The following is a 20,987-nucleotide window of genomic DNA, read 5'->3' on the forward strand; positions in this document are numbered from 1 at the left end:
ATCACTAGTGATTTCATCATGGGAACTCGTCATGCTGATGGCCGAAGAGAGCTTCAAGACCTGAGTCGTTTGATATGCAACATGCCTAGCCACAAAAATAATACCCTGTGCTCGAAAGTGTTCACGTGACTTCAGTGAATAGTGACTTGGTCATATGGCGTTCTTATACCGACAGCCGAGCAGGGCTTCGAAAACCATTTCGTTTGATGTGCATCATGCCTGGGTACAAAGAGAGTTCACTACGCTCGAACGTAGTCACGTGACACAAACAAATAGTGATTTCATCATGGGAACTCGTCATGCTGATGGCCGAAGAGAGCTTCAAGACCTGAGTCGTTTTATATGCAACATGCCTGGGCAGAAAAATAATACCCTGTGCTCGAAAGTGGTCACGTGACTTGGTCATAGGGCGTTCTTATACCGACAGCCGAGCAGGGCTTGGAAAATCATTTCGTTTGATGTGCACGCCTGGGTACAAAGAGAGTTAACTACTCTCGAACGTAGTCACGTGACCCGAATCACTAGTGATTTCATCGTGGGAACTCGTCATGCTGATGGCCGAAGAGAGCTTCAACACCTGAGTCGTTTGATATGCAACATGCCTGGGCAAAAAAATAATACCCTGTGCTCGAAAGTGGTCACGTGACTTCAGTCACTAGTGACTTGGTCATAGGGCGTTCTTATACCGACAGCCGAGCAGGGCTTGGAAAATCATTTCGTTTGATGTGCATCACGCCTGGGTACAAAGAGTTAACTACTCTCGAACGTAGTCACGTGACCCGAATCACTAGTGATTTCATCGTGGGAACTCGTCATGCTGATGGCCGAAGAGAGCTTCAAGACCTGAGTCGTTTGATACGCAACATGCCTGGGCAAAAAAATAATACCCTGTGCTCGAATGTGGTCACGTGACTTAAGTCACTAGTGACTTGGTCATGTGGCCTTCGTATACTGACAGCCGAACAGGGCTTGGAAAACCATTTCGTTTGATGTGCATCATGCCTGGGTACAAAGAAAGTTCACTATGCTCGAACGTAGTCACGTGACCTCAATCACTAGTGATTTCATCATGGGAACTCGTCATGCTGATGGCCGAAGAGAGCTTCAAGACCTGAGTCGTTTGATATGCAACATGCCTAGCCACAAAAATAATTCCCCGTGCTCGAAATTCTCACGCGACTTTAGTCACTCGTGACTTGGTCCTGTGGCCTTCGTATACTGAGTGCCAAGCAGGGCTTGGAAAACCATTTCGTTTGATGTGCATCATGCCTGGGCACAAACAGAGTTCACTGCACTCGAACATGGTCACGTGACCGCAATCACGCGATTTCATCGCGCGATCTCGTCCTCCCGTTAGCTGAACAAAGATTTAAGACACGGTCTGTTTGATATGCAACATGCATGCCTGGGTAGAATGATAATGCACTGTGCTCGAGCGTTGTCACGTTATTATTGTCACTAGTGACTAGGCCAAGGGGCGTCACTATTGTGATAGCCGAGCAAGCCTACAAAAACCATTTTGTTTGATATGAGTCATTCCTAGGTATGAAAATAATTCGCTATACACAAGCATGGTCACCTGAGAATGACTAGTAATACCTCTTGCAAACTCATGGCAGTCATGGCAGCAGAGGGCTACACAAATCGTTTTGTTTGATATGCATCAAGATCGGATTGAAAAAGGTTTCGCTGCAATAAAACGTGATCACGTAATTGAATCAAATGCAGCAAATAGAATTCAGTATCAAATAATTTGTCCTTGCTGTTTAATTGGGCCACTAACAGGATATTTATAGGGAACTTATCGAGAGCTGTTGCGATGCGGTAGTATGTCGCAGCCAAAAGAATGAATTTCAATTACTGTAAGCTTTTTCCTGAGCGGGGGTGCTGTTGTTTCCTGGAACAGCAGTTTCTCCCAGAATTCCGAGCTACTGTTTCGAGGAGGCACACCACGGAACGAGCTCCGGTCGACGATCGCGCGTTGCAACTCATATTGAGTGCGATAGTACCTGTACCTAGTGGTACGCTCTGGCGTTTCTGGTGTCACCAAGATTATGCCCAACATGAAACCATCGTTAAGTAGATTCACACAACGAAGCATTTGCTCGTGGAGCAGGCATCACGTGACGTGCCCCTACATCTCCTTGGGATTCACGTCTATGCTGCCATGTTGGTTAATGCAGCGCGGCGAAAGACCGTGCGCGTGGCATAACCGCCTATCTCCACCTGCAAAGGCTAAGGTCTGAGTAGCGGCAATAAGCGCTTCAGGCATGCGGAGGGCCTTTTTCAGTACACGAGGCAAATAAGACAAATCAATGAGCCTGAACAGAACCATACCCCCAGACAACCTCTTTTACCTCTATACCCGCGGGTCAAACCGCGTTTGGCGCATCGATTTCAATTCCGGCGGGCAGCCCAACTTATCGAAACTAGTCCGGGGCATTATCAAGCGTCAGTGAACGTTCCGAAGCACGTGGCATTGCGCTGGTTGCAAAATACACGGAATGCCGGTGCAGTGAAAGAGGCGCCGTGCCTGAAACCTCGCCAGAATGCCACTCCCTATAGCGGAATTAGGCGCTTCTGAATTTTAGGGGGCCCGTGGCTTACCGGGCGAATTGCATGAACTGGGCGAACACGAAGCTTGAGCTCCTGCTTCCCGTAGTTCGGAGGGGTGCTGCCTTTCCAGACTTGACGGCTCGCGGGCATGGCCGCAGCACATGTTCGGTGCGTCAGACTGCATAAGTGTGTCTGCCTGCTTCTGAAAAGGAAACAGAAGAAAAGCTTTGCGGCACCGCGTCTGCTGGCACCTTCAAACGTAGTCACTGTGGACGCGATGACGCCTGCAAGGATACTCACGTGAACTCTGGGTGGAAATGCCTTGCTAGCTGTGGTTGCACAGTAGCCGTGAATAGAGGCGAAGAGGCGACGATAGGCAGCACCTAGAGAAGACGCGGCTGTGAGATCGAAACGTGGCAGAACACTTGCACGCGCACTGGGAATGCGCCAGCCTCGCGGGGTCGCGTTCTTCAGCCTCTTCATCGTTTCAGTGACACGATGATTGTTGTTGTTAGCAGAAATTGTGTTCTATCGGACGCTCGAGCAACACAACAAGCTTTCGCCATCTGCAAATTTTGAGCGGAGAAAAGAAATGAAACCTATGTCCTGCTAAGTCCTGAAAGGAATGCGACTTCATTTCTGCGGCTGATGCACATTCATTTTTTACAGTCTTCAAAGCTGATATATTTGCGTCTTTTCTTGCTTGATCTATAGGCCTGCCTTATTCCTAAGAATGAGAGAGCTGATTTTTAGAGCGAAGTCTCTAGAGCTCCCGTTCTTCAAGGTAATGCCGGCTTGCAAAGCGACATTTGGAGGCAGCCGACAGGAAAATGAAAATGACAAAATAGAAAATGAAAACAATAATAAATGAAAAAATAAATTAAACTAAAATAAAATATTATAATTCAGAAAATGAGAACACGGTAAAAAATATAAACTGAAGGAAAATACAAATAAAATACAATTAAATTAACTATAACTAAGAGTGAAAAACAAAAAAAAACAGTAAAATGAAAAAGAATTTATGAAAAAAAAATGTGTAAACAATTGCAGCAAGAAATGCAGAAAGAAATGTGTAAAGAATTGCTGAAAGATTTGCAGAAAAGCAGCTTTCTCTTTCATTAAGGTTCTGCAGAACTGCGACGAACTATCGTCAATTTTTTTTTCGCATAGCTTGCCTTGAGAGCCCTCTTCTGCACTTCCTTGTTTTGCCTTGTGAATGGCTGCCCGTTTTAAGCAAGCGGTTTTTGTTCTTGAAGCAAGCCATGCCGTCATGCGTGCAAGACACAAGTCATATGTGTCATTTCCACTATGAACCTGAGGCACTGGATAATTTCGTCTTTTTATTTCACCTTATTTCGCGTACCTTTCCTCGAAAGTCTTTGGAGAACTTGATGCTGCCTATCACCATCATCAGTCTTGCTAAGTCCAATGCAGTGCAAATGCCTCACTCAGATCTCTCCAGTTAGCCCGGTCTTGAGCCAGCTAGGCGACCGTATCACCGAAAACTTCCTAATTAAATAATTTCACTCGCTCACCTATATTTCTGCCGCCCCTGCTGCGCTTGCCTTTTCGTGGAATTCCTTAGCCTTTGCAACCATCGGGTACCTTGCCTTTGCATCACATGCCCTACCACTGTTCATTCCATCTTCTTGATTTCAACTAGGGTGTAATTACCTCGCGTTTTTTTCTTTCTTTCTTCCTGTCTCTTACTGTTACTTGTAACATTTTCCTTCTCATGGATCGCTGCGGCGACCTCAGTTTAATTTCAACCGTATTGGTTACCTTCCACGTTTTTGCTTCATAGGTGAGTACCGGTAATATACAGAAGTTTCATACTTATAAGGTACAGCTGCATATGCCAGTACCCAGTTTGCTGCCGTTTGAGGCTATACAGCTGGGCTATAGCCACGGGGCAGGAATCTCCGTCGTCTCCAAGTTAATTTTTTCCTCAGCGAGGATTCCCAGACAGGGGGCCCGATCACGCCCTGTTTGTGTTTCTTTTTTTTTTTTACTCTTCTCCAACAGTCCTTTTCTCCGCCATTCTAAGGTCGGGATCGGTTCATTTTTTTTTTTTACTGTGAAAGCCGTTATTCGGATACGGGCATAACCAAAAATGGTTTCCCAACTCAAGTCCGTAGTTTTGTAGATTTAGAAATCTGCAAGCTATGGCAAGCCAAACCAGGAGCCAATACAAGCCGAGGTAGAACAGAAGATACAAAAAGAAGAAAGAAGTAAAAGAGGGAAGAACTGCAGAGAGAGAATCGTAGAAATCAGAAAGAGATCAACATCAAGAAAGAAGATGTGAAGAAGACGAAGGAAAAACGGAGCAAAGAATTTGAAGAAAAGGGTCAGCAAGCAGAGAAGAAAGAAGAGACAGAATAAGTAGAGGAAAGAAAAAAAAGCGACAAAAAATGAAAATACAAATGAGCGAAAGAGAAGACAACAAAGAAGTTGAGAATAACGATGAAAGGAAGAAAAACAAGACCAAACAAGAGAAGAAAGATTAAGCGAAAACGACATGAAGCTAACCAATAAAGACGCAGAAGTAAACCAATAACAAAAATACAAAAAACAAGCGAAAGGAGAAGAGGACGAAGAAAGCGGGATAATGTAGAGACATCAGCGCGTTTGTATCCGTTATGCACCCCGGCCAATCCCCCGCCGTGGGCTCTCCACTTTTTCCTCTCATTAAAATTCATTTCCCTCTCTCGCTCTCCCGCCGTGGATATATATGCCTTTAAGCCTGAAGACATCATCATGGTCATCCCGGCTGTCGCTGAAACGCTTTACTAAGCCGCAGCCTAAACTGACGAGATTTGTTTATTATTTTTGGCAATTAAATCGCTGATCATTTTATTCTTATTTTTCTCTCTGCCTAAAGTCTGTCCTCTAATATGAAGCTTTGATTCCTTCCTTGTGTGTCCCAACCCTCTCGTGGGTATGTACGATGCTCCGTGTGCGCAACAAAAACAATAATAATAAAACCGTTGAGCAATCAACAGCGTTGGTCAGTGACGCAGCCGCAGATGAAGCTTAACGCGTTAAGGATCCCTAAACACATTAGGCCGGCATAAAAGTGCGAAGCGCTGGAGTTGTGAGAAGAGCGTGTTGAGCATTGATTGGCAGGTTGAACGTTTTGATTTTTAGAGCGTCAGATGTATGAGCGGCGAAGTTATGGCAGCACCGTTATCGGCGTCGTCCGCACCTGTCGCACCTCTTATCCCCCTAGCGCCCGGTTTCGAGAAGAGTGAAGATTGCGGCTCCCTTGAGCTATTGGGCGCCGGCCGCAGTAGAGTTCTGTTTGCGGGCGCTTGGCGATCGGGGCGAAGCGGCCAACCGGGGCCAACCCTCCCAACCATAATAGCCACGGGGTTGAGCTCCCGTGCGCTGCTTAAATATGTCCAATAATTTTCTGATTGCCCAGCAAAATCGTTACGAATGGTCCTGTACATTGTGTAATTACCTATGGTTGCCAGTGGTGCTTTAGTGCAGAAAATTATATGCAGGCAGGGTTGAGCGTTTGATATTCACCTACTTTTTTCAAACATATGGGAATGCAGAACATCATTTGGCGATAGCGAACAGTGATTTGTGGGGAGTTAAGACCGCAGACCTCCCCCTTAAATGTGGGTGCTGCGGAATGCAAGCCAACTACGATGACACGACCTCTTGTAAACAAACGTACGAGGCGTGGCGACTAAAAAAAAAGTCATTTATTGTTAGAACAGTAACGGCGAATGCAGCAAAATTGCTTGGAATTGTTGTCGCCCATCTGAAAAACAGGGTTTTCAGCGAGTGTTCTCTCATGCAGAGGATTGGCTCTCGGCCTGAACGGGAAGAGCTCGCGGGGTTCGTTCGGCGATGCTTCGTGCCACGCTGCGCCGAAACATTCGAACGCAACTACCCGACGCCGAATTGAGAGCAACCCGCTTTCCTAGCAACGTTACTGCCACGCTTCTTTGCTTGAAGTAAGCTCGTGTTGTGAGCGTAATGCAGCAGTCGGAGATCAAACTATGAGGGACTTTTGTGCTCCCGGGTGTTCTGCTCAGTCTAGGAAAGGACAGCTGCTGTTGGGCTTTGCTCAGAAAAGCGAGCGGAGAAAAAAAGTAGGAATCACAGGTCAGGTGAGACAGCTGTAAACCAACAGAACTCCAAAGTACGCGGGGAAAAGGCATGCCAAATGCTTGAATTATGAACAATGTTTGCTTCGGGAGGAGTTATAATGCGCTAGCTTAACGTTTCATCGTCGTAAACTTCTCGCACTTCACTTCGCGCAAACGAGTAGCTGTTTGAATGCAGTCTTTGGCGAATTTGAAAATGCATCTTGAAATAAGTTTCTTGTTTGTTTCCAAAGTAGTGAAATGTAAAGCATCCGGGTAAACAGATTCCAGTGAAGTATGCAGCGCCCGTTGTGGGAATGTAACGACTCTTCACAAGGCGCCGAGTTATAAGGCAGATTAGCTGCGAAAGAAGATGCAATTTGGTGTAACTAACTCTGATTAACTTTTTAAACAATCTATGGCACCACCCTGTCTTGGGAGGAAACAAAATTTGCGGAATTTCACGTGGTATAGGCAGTTTTCTGTTCGATACAGCCCGCCGCCGCATTGCTTCCAATGTAGCCGAACAGGGGGGAGAGACCCAATACGCCTCCGTCGAGAGCGGCGTCCTCACCCTGAAAGCGGCGCTAGGCGCCGATTCACCATACTTTTTTGCTTGTGGGGCGTGCTCTGTTTACTTCTGTCGGCACCTGTACCCTTAGGACGTCGTTTCATTGCCTTCTGCAATCTAAACAAAACTTTTGTAAAGTTAGCTCCTGCTTCAAATAAATACCTGTTAAACTGCGGTGACCTAATGACGTGTGAGCCAGCGTTCAATTTGCACATTTGCATAATTTGGGTGCCTCGCGACTGGACGAAATTATGGTGGCGAATTGCAGCCATTTTTTGCAATGCCGGGGCATGGTATGAATCATGAAACGTCAATTTATCATAACTCCGTAATATTTGCGTATCACGTGTTACACGTGACAACGCTCCAGTCAATAAGATTTCAGGAATCTGCCCTTCCCAGCATGCAGCTATCTGATCTAAATCGGTATGTCGAGCGCAAGTGTTCTCATACCTTTCACGTTAACTTCTTTTGGCCTCAAAACCACTTATATTACTTACCAGGCGGGGACTAAGAATAGCACTGCTAAAAATCTGTTTTCAGTGCCACGTCAATTTGACGTCAACTCGAAAAGTGTGTCTCTAACTGACTGTGATTGGCACACACATTGACAGTGATTGTCAGTTTTGAGAGCCAATGAGAAAGGCAACATGGCGCAGTCAGGCGAATGTGAATATCGAGAATTGGACCCTGAACATGACAAGCGCGCGCCTACGTCCTCTGCGCCGATTGGCAAGCCACCGACATCAAATCCAGACGGTGATTGATATAGTATGTACAAAAAAAAAATGGAAGAGAAAGAAGTGAAGCACCGTATTTGAAGGTAGCCTTCATTTTTTATTATTTTTATCATTTTGCCGCCCCTCGAACTGAGCGGTCGCCGCTCACGTCTTACGAAACACTGTTTGGAGTGCTTTAATATAGTAGCGTATGAGCGCAATCACGTGTTTTTTTTTTTGCATATTCCGCGGGCTTTTTTAAATTCTGGAAAACCTTGTAACAGGTGTCCTGCTGCAAAAAATTAGATCGGTTCTTTTTTCACCCCCTCTGCAACTTAACGCAACGCGTGCGACCCTAAAGTAAATATTACAAAATTTGCGTAATTAATTTTAGCTAAATACTACTTCACCCAGCTCCGGTACGTCACCCCTATGACACTACGTTGAAAACGTCGCTTGCAGAATTATGCAAAATTGCTAGTTTGGGTTCCCGCAGAAAATGAAATATAATTTTGTGGGACGCAAAATTTTCTAAATGCGCTTGCGTTTTAAAACGTGGCAGTCACATTTTCTACTTCTGGAGGGCAAAAAGATGGGCGAGTTGATTTTTCTACCTAAGCAAACCAGTCGAGATGTGTGGATAAATACCTGCGCCAAATATAGCACTGAATTCAGGTTACACAATGTAAGACCTTCAATCTGTACCCAGAGGTGTTCTTAATTTCCCCAAGCTCTTTAACCTTCTCCCTACACCCGTTTTTTCCCCTATAATACGTTATTTAAGATTTAAGATGCCACGGCAAAGAGAAGGTAGGTGAGAGAGGGACCGATCCGTTCTAGGCTTCATGTACGGCGGTTGCAAACGTGAGTGGGCAGGGGTCAAAGCCGCAGTAAAAAGGTATTGCTACGTGTGGGTTCCGGTATTAAAAAATGTCAAGGAACGAAGGACAACGGAGAACAAACGGTGAGGACAGCAAGAAGAGGTCTGAAAATAACTTCTTTATCTTCTGCTTTACCCTTTCCCCCACTATGGCACGTCGTTCGCTCGTCAAAACGTATCAAGCGCAGTTATTGCACTGCTATCGCCAGCGCTACGAGGTTCTCGCAGTGTTGAAAATGTTGCTCGCGAATGCATTTGTGAAGAGTACCTTCGGATAACACCTCTAAAAAACGCTGATCAAGGCGCGTTTATAGTCCGACGTGTTCAGCGCGCGGGCGAGCGTCGCTCGCAGTCTGTCGCGCTACGCCGGTTTCGCTGCGCCGGCCGGAGCGCCACCCCCTCTATACTTTGATGCGTCCAGATGCCGCGCGCCGCTTAGGAGCATGCGCAGAACGACCGCCGACTAGCGCGCCGATCGTCGACCGGCGGGTAGTTTGAATTCCGTTCGCGCCTTTTTCTGTGTCGCCTCATCCGTTTCGCTCCATTCACGCCATTGCGGCTACTATATGAAATATGGCTAGGGTGTTATCCGCGCGACAGAAACTTGCTCTCGTGTTACTAGTCCACCGCTTGCGGCGAAAGCGCAGGCGCTCAATGTATGTGCGAAAGATTTTCGCACTCACACCGCTCGCGCTGGCATCCGCCATTTTTCTCGGCGCGATGCATTGTGGGTCGACGCGGTCGGCGGCGCCGGCGCGCAATTGGAGCAGGAGCCAAATCTGCGCCGGGCTCGTCGGGGCTCGCTGGCAGCCGCCGGTTGCGTTGGCCGCTGCAGTGCGTCGAACTATAGACAGAGCTGTTTTAACCAACGCAACGCAGCGTGCGCGCGCGCGCGCGCTCGCTTGCGTTACGTCGGACTATATTCGCGCCTTGAGGCCCCGTGTTACGGTGCGCCAAGTGCGCTTTCTTGTTCCTTCCAGCACCTCTAAAGGCCGATTCACACGACGGAGCGCTCGCCCGCGGCCCGCGCACTACGTGTTCATGCGTCAGCACATTTAGAGGTGCTCTGCCGGCCGCGGCCTCTCACGGCCGGCAGCGCGCCTCTAAATGTGCTGACGCATGAACACGTAGTGCGCGGGCCGCGGGCGAACGGTCCGTCGTGTGAATCGGCCTTAAGCAGCGGTCTGTGTCCACTTCTAATAACATGTGCTCCGAGTAATCAGCGCATCCGTCTTGCGCCACCCTGTAGTATTGCTCTTAGGAAGAGCATTTCCTGTCGCTCGTGTATGAAAGATTCCAAGGCCAACTTGGGTGCTCTGAACTTGAAAATCACCGCTGCCGTGAAGAAATCTTCCAGCCATGGGAAGTGTACCGGTAGTCTTCAAGAGAAGCACATTTAGGTTTTAAGGTGCTACAGATGCTTTGAAACGACGCAGCTTTCTTCTGCCGTGGCTGGCTACACACAGGGTCGCTGCTATGCGCTTCCAAGGACGGTATCCTGCCTGACACAAACTTCTCATATCTCCGCTCAGTTTCAACGGCCGAGACGAGGATGACCTCATCAGCTTGTCTTGTTTAGCGATAAAACTCTTTCAAGCATAGCCTCAAACAACCATTGAACAAGCGCCATGCAGCACTAATATGAAAACAATTAGGACACTAGGAGGATTAAATGAAGCGTCTCCTGGGTGTAGGAAATTTGTTCAGGCGATATCGTTACCCTATAGTTCAAGGGCCGCGCGTTTCTTTTTTTTTTTTGGCAACCAGCATCAAGAATGGGACCTTATCCCGGACGGATTGGTACCGCTACTTATTTTAGATCCACTATGTTCCCCCACCATGTCGTAGCATACCGACATTCTGACGCTGATGAGAGACAATCCATTCCTACTTCAAAGAGTGTTAGCTAAGTCAAGAGGTGTGCATGATTAACAAGTAACGTGATGTGGTGGTGGAAGCTGATGTGGTGTATGTGAAACGCTTGCCAGTTCGCTGTTCAGTGATATTTCAGCAGACCTTTTGGTTTTTTGGTGTTCCTTGCATTGAAGCCCAAACAGACAATAGATATGAATGGACACATTCTTACAGCCACGGTGTAATTTCTAGCTACCGCTCGGAAGTCCAGGGTTTTAGCCTCAGCAATCGAATCTTCTTAAGTTAATCGAGCACTGCGTGTGAGTATTTGGAATCACACACAGCTGATTATTTCGCTTGTTTGCAACTAAAACGAAAATAGGGGAAAACACGCAAAAAAAGCATGGTTAATCGGTCAAGTAATAAGGCGCATCAGTATTAGGAAGTTTTTCGTAGTGCGCCTTATTTACAATATCTTTTCCATAAAAACTGCGGCAAACTGCGGCACCAATAACGTTCATAAACACTGTTACCAACCTATTTGTTTTTTTCCCATTATCTGCGTAAGATTTCCGGAATACTGCTGGTAACAAATTCGTATAAATACTGAAATGCACACCTCGCAGACCGTATAAGAGGCAGAAGGATCCACTACGGACCTTACACCCGACATTGCCGGGTTCCTTCCCTGGCCTGAATCCCCGTAGTCATGGGTCTGTCACCCTGAGGCGACGAGAAAACCTGGGTCACATATCCTCTCAAAAGCATGAAAATAGAAAAGTTGTTTCCCCGTGAGTTTTGAAGGTAATGATTGAGTCAAAAATATCTCTTTCTAACAGACATTAAGTTCTACTATAAAACGAACTTCAAAATAACTTGAATGCTCAAAAATAATTGAATGCCTCAAAACCACTAGAAATTTACGCACGGGGCCCACTTCCACACACACAAAATTTTTGTCGTATTCTTCGAAAAAAAGCACCTTTGTGACAAATTAATTATTTACTTTGCCATCCCAAGCTTTTGTTTTCCGCAAGCAAAAACAGCTAGTGTCTCTTAGCAAAATATTCTGCGCCTTGAAAGAACAAAAAAAGTTGCAGCACCAGACAACAGTTCCTATCGGCGTACCGTACAACTACGGCAGGTCTATTTTTGGTACTTTTTCATGAATACCTATCCTTCTTCCTAGGCACGAACTAGCTCTACGATTCCGTACAGCAGAGATTTGAAATGTAGCACCTCAATTACTTCGTGAAAGCAAGCTTAGACGATTCCAAAAAAAGCTTGAAAGTAACGTCCAAAATCGTGGATGTCATTCCAGATCCTTCCAGGGCCTTCAATATAATTCGAGATAATTTGAAGGTGAGAGGAACTCTGATCCTCAAGACTCCAGAGATTAGAGCTTCCATGGGTTGATATTGAAAGTAAGACTAGGCTTAAAGACGTGAACATAGAAAAAGAAACTTACAGGACAGTCTTACGTTTAATGTGAATCACAAACAACTAGCCCAGATTTCTGCTTTGACTTCCAGGGGTGCCACAAGAGTAGCCCCACGCCACCTAGAAGTGAGCCCTTTGGGCTGTAAATTTTTGACAAATGCTCTACATGGCTTGCGTCGGTGTTAATAATAAATATGACAATAGTGACTAGTAATCGTGGCGGGGCCTTACCATGCGTAATCATAGTAGTGATCACATTGCGCTTTCAAGGACAACGTGTTTTCGCCGTAAAATATGCTATGGGGGAGGCTAAGGTTCTGAGAGAACCCTTCTTGCCAGCCACGCGTCTTGTTTACGTAGGACTTCAGTCGTTCCTTGTCTTTTATCGCCCTCTGTTTGCCCAAGTGCGATCGCCTGTACACCCGCTGGGTTAGGAAAGTGCGTGGAGCGCTAAGGCGTTTAGGTGCACATTCCCTCTCCATCGCCCTCGTTGTCGGTGCTTTGCTGGTTACTCTTCACGTGCTCGCAAGTTGACTGCGGATTTTCTGCTTGTTTAACCTAGCTTCTTCAACTATTTGGACATTATCGGTGGCCCTCAAGACGGACTTGGAAACTTACAGAAACAGCATTTTGCAGCTTGCTGTTCTTTACTTGATTCAGCATTCACCCCTTTATTAGCTGCCGCCTTGCTGTCAGCTAACATTGACAGTTGCCTGCACAGGGTGAGGCAGAACCAAGGGAATGAATTGAAACAAGAATTGTGGCGACAGAATGCTGCCAAATGGAGCGTTCTTGTGTGAAATGATGGGACTCGCTCGTCGCTGAAAACTTCGCACGACACGACACAGTGAGTGGCGTTCAATCCGGTGCCCAGAACGCTCATGCTGTTGGCATCGAAGTGGAGGCTGCAGGTAACTCCAGCAGTCAGAGACTCGGCGCCTAAAGCGTCTCTCAGGTAAGAACTCTTTAGACCGCCTCGTGCTCATCATTTCGTCTGCGTGGTATTCCGGCATACGACTGTAAAAGATCACGCCACCACTATGCTGATTTTATGCTGCCAGCTGCAGCCTTCACGTCCGTCCTGCTAGTCGGAGCGGAAGAGTATGCTCGCGAGTCCGGAATGTTGCCAACAACGGCAACATCTCGATTCCGTTCGTCACCAGGCGGTCCGCGCACGGTTGAGTGAACTCATTTGCTTCAAGATCGTGCGCGGCAAGCCTCGTATTTTGTTGTTGTCGAGTAAATGAAACAAGCTAAGTCCCAACAAATTAAAATCAGACACCACTACTCAATTTCCGTAAGGCAGACGTCTATTTAGTCGGATGCATTATGGGCTTTCAAATCAGATGTTAACGAGACAGATGAAACCCGAATAGCGCATAGAGATTTTAGTTGATGCAGTAAAAATAACTGCGTGGTTAGATCACACTTCTAAATTACGACAATCGCAGTCGGAGAGCGATTAAGAAGAACGCTTTCGTTTCTCCTCTTTCTGTTATTCTTTTTCAGCCTTTACTTTCACGTTTCAATTTTCTAAGTCGGGTTTCATATGACACTTGTACTGTACGGGCAAAAACTCAGGGCGACAAACGTGCAAAATGCGTGTTTTTTGTTATCTTAACACCGTCGGTAAACCCAATCGACGCCTGGCGAAGTAATAACAATAACAAGTAATAAAAATTCTAACCAACGTGCACATCAACTGCAGCTGTACCAGGTTCTATTCGCTGTTTTTTGAGTTCACGTAGTCGCATATCATATATAAGAACGTATGTGCATTCTGCATTAATACTGCCATCAAAATCATAAATTCCCGGACGCCAATAACCCACACTATAGCGAGGTAGCCCTCGACAGTGCTGTGGTGGCCTCGTCTTTGCACACTGTGCTTTATTTTAACAACATCAGCGTTAGCAGTCCCGTAGAGTCGCTGAAGACAGCAACTCTCCACCTCTCTCCACCTATTCTTGCACGGTATCGGGTGGCTCGTCGAAAGCTTGGTTGCCACTTCGAGGCACAGGCGAAATTCCCAGTTGTGTGCCCACACGTGCGAACGCGCAAACCCCGCGCTTCCAGGGTTCCGCTGAGGGCTACGGCTGAGCCGGAGATAGAGCGCGCGTTACTTGTTCAAGGGTAGCACCCGAAGAGAGAGCTGAGAAGGCGTTTCGCAAACTGAAGAGGGTCCGAGATAAGCGCTTAGCACCTCGCAGCGAAAATACAAGCGACACGTGCGCCCACAGACGCGTCGCGCCGCTATCTGCCTATACATAAGGCCAGCTGTCATCCCGGCGTCCCAGTCCGGAGTTACAACGCAAGCATGGGGTCTGTCCGGGCGTTCGTGGTTCTCTCGCTCTTGGCGCTGGTCGTGGCCTTGACTCAGGCGGCGTGCCCTTCGATTCGAGGACAGTTTAGCGACTGCAGATTCGAGCAGTGCACGAAAGAGCAGTGCCGGAGGCGGGGACTCGAGTGCTGCCCTAAGCCATGCGGTGGCACATGGTGCGTTGAAGGTGAGTATCAGAAGGAGTATCTTTAAAATTTTCTTATCAGAGCTGCTTGCTAAAACTTACTGTCGTTCCTTAAAGCTGATATACTCCGTCCGTGGTAATCTGAGAGAATAAAATGCACAGCTCCAGCAACTATTGCAAAAAACAGCTAGGTTCACATTGAAAAGCTCGCTTGCCTCATCTGCTCCTTCAAAGACTGAAATTTTCAGTGTCAACCTACAGGAATATACTGGCTATACGCCATCAGCAAGTTAAGGCATACGGTTAGAACTTCAGAAGCAATTGCAATTTCACTATTGAACTGCTGCTACTATCGCAGTGCTAAACCTGCCACCAACTCTGGCCTTTCGATCCTCCCAGGGGTGCCAAACAGTCTGATGCTTTTGGCACAGTACTCACATCGCTGCCCACAGGTTGAGCCTCCATTCCCCGGCCAGTGCGAGGGAAAACCCAATGTCACCTGCGAGGACCTCAGCTGCCACGAACAGGGCGCCATCTGCTGCAAGCTGGCCTGCGGGGAGCCTCTGTGCGTCCCTGTCAGGGAATAGAAGCCTACATTTGGCCTTTCGAGGCCATGTAGAAGGGAGCCACTCGGCACAAATCCTGCACCACAATCGCACTACCAAGGAAAAACGTGCGAGCCTTAATGTTCACGTAATGTAACGCCACTCTGCAACAATAAAAAAAAACGTATTTGTGCATTGACTTTAGGCGCGCTTCTTTTCCTACCCTTGGTACGATCGACTGGCAATGCTCCGAACATAAAAGGCAGATAATATTCCGGAACTGCCATTGTGCGCATTTAATGATATGAGTTTGCTGCCGGATCCGCTCATGCACTCATGCACGCAGTACTTGTGAGGGGTGCCGTGAGGGTATCTGCAATATACACCTGCACCCCATCACACACTCCTGAGAGAGGAAGTGGTTGTACATTCTGAGCTATAGAGAGATTTTCCCCGCTGCCTAAAAAATAGCATGCACCTCAGCCCATTGATTCGCCTCCAACACGCAGCTTTTGCGCACGCCCCTACCATCCACCACATAGTCTTGGAATGTGCGAGAAGTCCACAACCGTTCATCTCCCAGCCCACAAGAGCCTCGTGGGGCACTGGCTGTCACTCCTCTTGCTCGGCCTCCTGCTTCTGCTGACCCGCCGTGCGCGTGAAGCAGCAGCCAGCGCTTGACTTTTGAAATAAGAGGACCCACCATCGAAAGCGAAACCTATTGTAATAATGTTCCCTCCGGTTACCCACCGGCAACCTAATGGCTACAAGCTTACCCCTGGCCTGGTGGTCGGGTTTTTTGGTGGGAAATATTTGGAAAGCAGGTATTTTTACCCAACTTGTGCAAACAAAAATGCCTTCTGCTTTGACGATCTCTGGTCAAGCTTCCTTTGCGTCATTGAATTTCGTCCTTATCCTCATAATGTATTGTCGCTGTCTGTCTCTGCTACACGAAGTGTGGTAAATGTAGTGAAAAAGCTCTAATATGTTGCGGAAATGAAATTCTGGGGCTCTTGCTGGCGGTCGTTTTAAAGGAAATTAGAGGATATTTCAAAACGTACCGAAATATCTAGGTTGTTAAAATTTCATGAATTAAAATTTTAAAGGCTACATTTACATAACGCTATAAATAAAAGGTGGTAAAAAGTCAAAAGATGGAACAGAAATGGCAGGATTTTCGTCGGAGTTAGTTGATTGCGAAAGCGGTTGCCGTTCTCTGATAAAATTTTCTAGATGCCGTATTAACGTGGCCGGAGAGCGTGTTTGAAGCTTTCCGCGCGATAAAAAAAAAGCGCTCCAAACAACCGCCGGTTTACTGAAACAGCTGGTTCGGTCGAAAAGCCGTCGGCGTAGTAGTAGTCGGCATCACCTGTCGGTAGTCGGGGCTGCGCAAAAAAAATCATATCAAGGTAATTTGCGGTTTTAGTGATTGATGACTGATTGGTGTTTGAAAGGCAATGAATAATGAATTAAATTATTGTAAATAATTGACTAATGAATTTAAAAAAAATCAAAAATGAAAAAAGGGAAAAATGGTGTTCAATGGTGTCAGAATGCTCGAAATGAAAAGCCAATGGTTGATGATGGCAATTGCGAAAATTTGGAGTGTGTAACTGATCAGATAATTATTTAAATATATGTAAAAAATGGAAAACACGTTCATTTACACCACCACCACCGCCTGCAACACGCTGTCGCGTTCCACTCAGTGGCGAAGCTTAAGCTTGCTCCAATTTGTTTTTCGTTTGCTTGTGGAAAGAAAAAGAACTGTCACCACCAACTGCACGGCTACCGTTTCTGAGACCGAAGTATAGCAAAAGAATGTCCATGCCGCGGTTGAGCTATACACACAGTTCGAAGATTTAATTAGGCGCCGCATAGCACAGCACCATGTCAGAAGCGGGCGTTGCGTTTGCATTGAACTTCCTGCGCGCCTTGTGCACTCCGATTCTGTTTTGGGCGAAAAAAAGCACCGCGTTTCCTCGTGCTATAGGGCTTCATCTAAATTAGGTGTGACCAACACACTGCGTTAATGAGGAATTCACTTTGTAAGTTCTAGTTAATCAACCACTTCATAAATATTCTTTGGACTTCACCTCAATGCTACATTCCTTACTCATTGCGGGAGGAAAATTTTAATTTAGAATTTTTTAGCCGGGGTCAACGTTTATTTTGTAGCGGAATATTTCACGTGGTTGCCGTGATAACATAGCGTGCACTTGTGCTAGAGTAAGATGCATGTTTAGCATTTCATCCTCTCTTTGCTGATAGCTAGGGACGCCATGATTAGAGCAACTAACGAAATAAGAATGGGGTCCATTATATACCTAATTACTGCCATTCTCAAACTACTGCGGTCCGCACTGCCTGGCCATTTGTTCATGAAAACATCGTCTTCCCAATTTGACCATCGTATTCTAGAAAATATTTGAATGTTCGCTGATGCATCACTGATAGTTGAGGAATAAAATTACCGAAGGCACTAAAGACTACTTACATTCTTTGAACAAGAAAGCATTGTCTCATCGTGAGCTATGTTGGGGGGTTCATTAAAGATTTTTCCTTTGTAATCAGACACCTGCTCATTAGCATACAGTCGTATGGGAGCGCGTACACAGGTTCACTTTCAATAGACGACAAGGAACTTAGTTTTCTGGCCTATAGCTTGTTTGCTCGCCTCGCAGTCTGAAGGTTCTTGTTTGAAATCTCGGCGCCTTGGGAAAAAATTTTATTTTACTTTTCTGTCGACGTCACTAACTTATGGTGTACTGATGACGTCATGCGAGACGCTGGCAATGTCACTAGGGGGTTGGACCACTCCTCCTGTTCAACATCGCCAGGTCGCCTTCCTGATGGGCCATAAAATGCTTCCGCATCAAAATCAACCAGACAAATCGCCATTCTTGGGATTAATGGTGCGGTCCGCGATAATTTTCCCAGACCTCTCCCGAGAGCACATTATCTAGACGGTCCGACTCATCACATGCATAATATTCTCTCTGGTGAAGGTGGCAGTCACCCTTTGCACAAAATAACCTGATGTAACTATAGTTCTAAAAATGTCCGGTGTTGTGAACCCAAACTACCTCTCTGCACGCTAATGATACTTTTAAATTAGTCATGTGGTCCAGACCATAAGGGGCATGCTCGACCAGGGGAGTGATTCCGTGAGGCATACATACATACATACATACATAAATACATACATACATACATACATACATACATACATACATACATACATACATACATACGTACGTACGTACGTACGTACGTACGTACGTACGTACATACATACATACATACATACATACATACATACATACATACATACATACATACATACATACATACATACATACATACATACATACATACATACATACATACATACATACATACATACATACATACATACATACATACATACATACATACATACATACATACGCCGCCGCCGCCGCGGTGGCTCAGTGGCTATGGTGCTCGGCTGCTGACTCGAAAGACGCGGGTTCGATCCCGGCCGCGGCGGTTGAATTTCTTTGGAGGAGAAATTCTAGAGGCCCGTGTACTGTGCGATGTCAGTGCACGTTAAAGAACCCCAGGTGGTCGAAATTTCCGGAGCCCTCCACTACGGCGTCTCTCATAGCCTTAGCCGCTTTGGGACGTTAAACCGCATAAACCAAATCATACATACATACATACATACATACATACATACATACATACATACATACATACATACATACATACATACATACATACATACATACATACATACATACATACATACATACATACATACATACATACATACATACATACATACATACATACATACGGACGGACGGACAAACGGGCAGACAGACATACATACATACATACATACATACATACATACATACATACATACATACATACATACATACATACGGACGGACAAACGGGCAGACAGACAGACATGAATTTTATAAAGCGGTGTTTATTGCCTCATGGCTTAAAGGGGGTATGTAATTATGTATGAAAGAAAATAATCATTAAATGAACTAAAAAAGAATGGAAAAGGTTGGCCGATCTAGTGAATTCGAGCGCGCCCTCATATTTAGGCTATGATAGTTGTCATCAAGCGATTAATTGCTAACCCCAATTCTTTGATCCCTCCCAGTCCATTTCCTTATCAAGCTTGATGACACTGCTATTCTGTACTTTTCGATTAATCCCCCAAGCTCTTAATTGCTTCAAGTTTTAAGCCCCAGACCATCGCTGCTATGCAAGATGCCCAGAGTTCGACGCTCTCCCAACTTTTCTCCGAGGTTGCGCGGCGGCAGTTAGTGAGCTAAGATATAGCGGAATTCGCGAAAGCAGCAGAAAATAAAATGGCGACATAAAGCCATGTATATCAGCACACGCGTACCCTACGCTGACAGAATCACGTTTCAAACACACCGCACTGCGCAATGCGACGCGCCAGCGCCGCTTAATGTTATCAAAAAAAAAAAATTTGCAAATCGCCATGTCGCGACTTACCCGCGCTGCCTATCTACACACTCGCAAGAAGCCGTTTACCACGGCTTTTTCGGGCGCGTCAAAGACGTGTCTCCTATTTCGGGTAGTATCTTTCTATCCATGGTCGAAGAACAACACTGAATCTGCTGTGCATTCTTTCGCCAACCGTTTCCCTCACATTGGAACAGAAAGTCATTTGGGCCTTCGGATTATGCGGGACCGAGGGTTTGCAGGGAAGCGTCGGGTTATGCCGGCACACTGGACGTTACCAGACCGTTGTGGATCGCTGCATAAAGGACGTCTCCGACGCGCTTTTCACAAGAAGTGGTTCGCTCTCACTAATACTGCGGCCTACCGATCTTATATTAAGGAAATTTTGCCCCTTCGCGGTAGCATCATGGACGTCGTCGGACGTATCGACGCCACATACACTGTATTAAAGGCTCCTTCAATGTATAGCCCTGACGTGGTCAAGGATGCAACTAGATAAACATATGTGAGCCATGAAAACTACGCAGAGGAGCAGCCGCGTACCGTCGCTTTATCGCTTTGCAGAGAGATATTGTTTTACAAGCAATTCATGAATATACAGGGGGTTACATCTAGGACTTCACACAATTTTTTAAAATAGTCCCCGTGCCACACTCCCCATAGCGCCGTGGACGCTGCGCTAATTTTGTCCACAGTGACTACGCAAAGCTAGCCTGCAGAACCACCGCTCCATTCACATGACGCTAGCCGTCCGGTAGACCACGTGACAGTAGGAAGCTTCGCCCTCCGCGAACTTTCTGCGTGAAATCAAAGGCACTCCAGCTGATGACGCGACCGCAGGGTTTTCTCGCGGTAAAATTCAAAATCTAATAACTTGCAAAATGTTCTCCAGCGCACTCAGTCACATCTCGCACAATACAAGATGCATATGAAGTACCATAAAGAGCTTAATAAAAACGCGATAAAACCGTTAGCACTCAGTAGGGCACTCGGTGGAACGATAAACAAATGAAAGAAGGCACCAACGCTGTGATCACGTGGTTCGTGCTTTTTGTCGACCGTCCATGAAGCCCACGAGGTGACGCCCAAGTTGTGATAACCCCTGAGTGGCGTGCCGACGATGAAATTTTGTCTTGATACCATTAGTTAATTGATCTGATGGCGTCTCCAGAGCACAGGGACATCTCGAGTTTCTCTCTCGCACCATCTGAAATCTTTGCAGCGACTACCTGATATTACTTGTTGGAAGGTCTCCCACTGAAAATCTTTGGGGCCCTTTTAACCCCGTTCTTAATGAAGAAAATGCGATAGCATTTAGGTGGCTTGCTGTGGTGCCTACAATAAGTGTGTAATGTTC

The 20,987-nt window shown here is 46.3% G+C and overlaps 1 protein-coding gene across 1 annotated transcript; it reads left to right on the plus strand.

Annotated features, from left to right (window-relative positions):
• The first annotated feature begins 14,433 nt into the window (after positions 1 to 14,433).
• LOC149357861 (uncharacterized) lies at positions 14,434 to 15,333 on the plus strand. Its single transcript, XM_089577980.1, has 2 exons — positions 14,434 to 14,630; positions 14,988 to 15,333. Exons 1-2 carry the CDS (start codon positions 14,441 to 14,443, stop codon positions 15,173 to 15,175), a joined length of 378 nt encoding a protein of 125 aa, XP_089434106.1. The 5' UTR covers positions 14,434 to 14,440; the 3' UTR covers positions 15,176 to 15,333.
• Positions 15,334 to 20,987: the final 5,654 nt, after the last annotated feature.

The sequence above is a fragment of the Amblyomma mixtum genome, chromosome 3 (assembly GCF_055824585.1).
Source record: "Amblyomma mixtum isolate Tamu chromosome 3, ASM5582458v1, whole genome shotgun sequence".
Lineage (NCBI taxonomy): Eukaryota > Metazoa > Arthropoda > Arachnida > Ixodida > Ixodidae > Amblyomma > Amblyomma mixtum.

Coding starts and splice junctions, on each gene's coding strand:
- LOC149357861 (XM_089577980.1), top strand. CDS start 14,441: ATGGGGTCTGTCCGGGCGTTCGTGGTTCTCTCGCTCTTGGCGCTGGTC. Junction 14,631..14,987: donor TGGCACATGGTGCGTTGAAG/GTGAGTATCAGA, acceptor CGATCCTCCCAG/GGGTGCCAAACAGTCTGATG.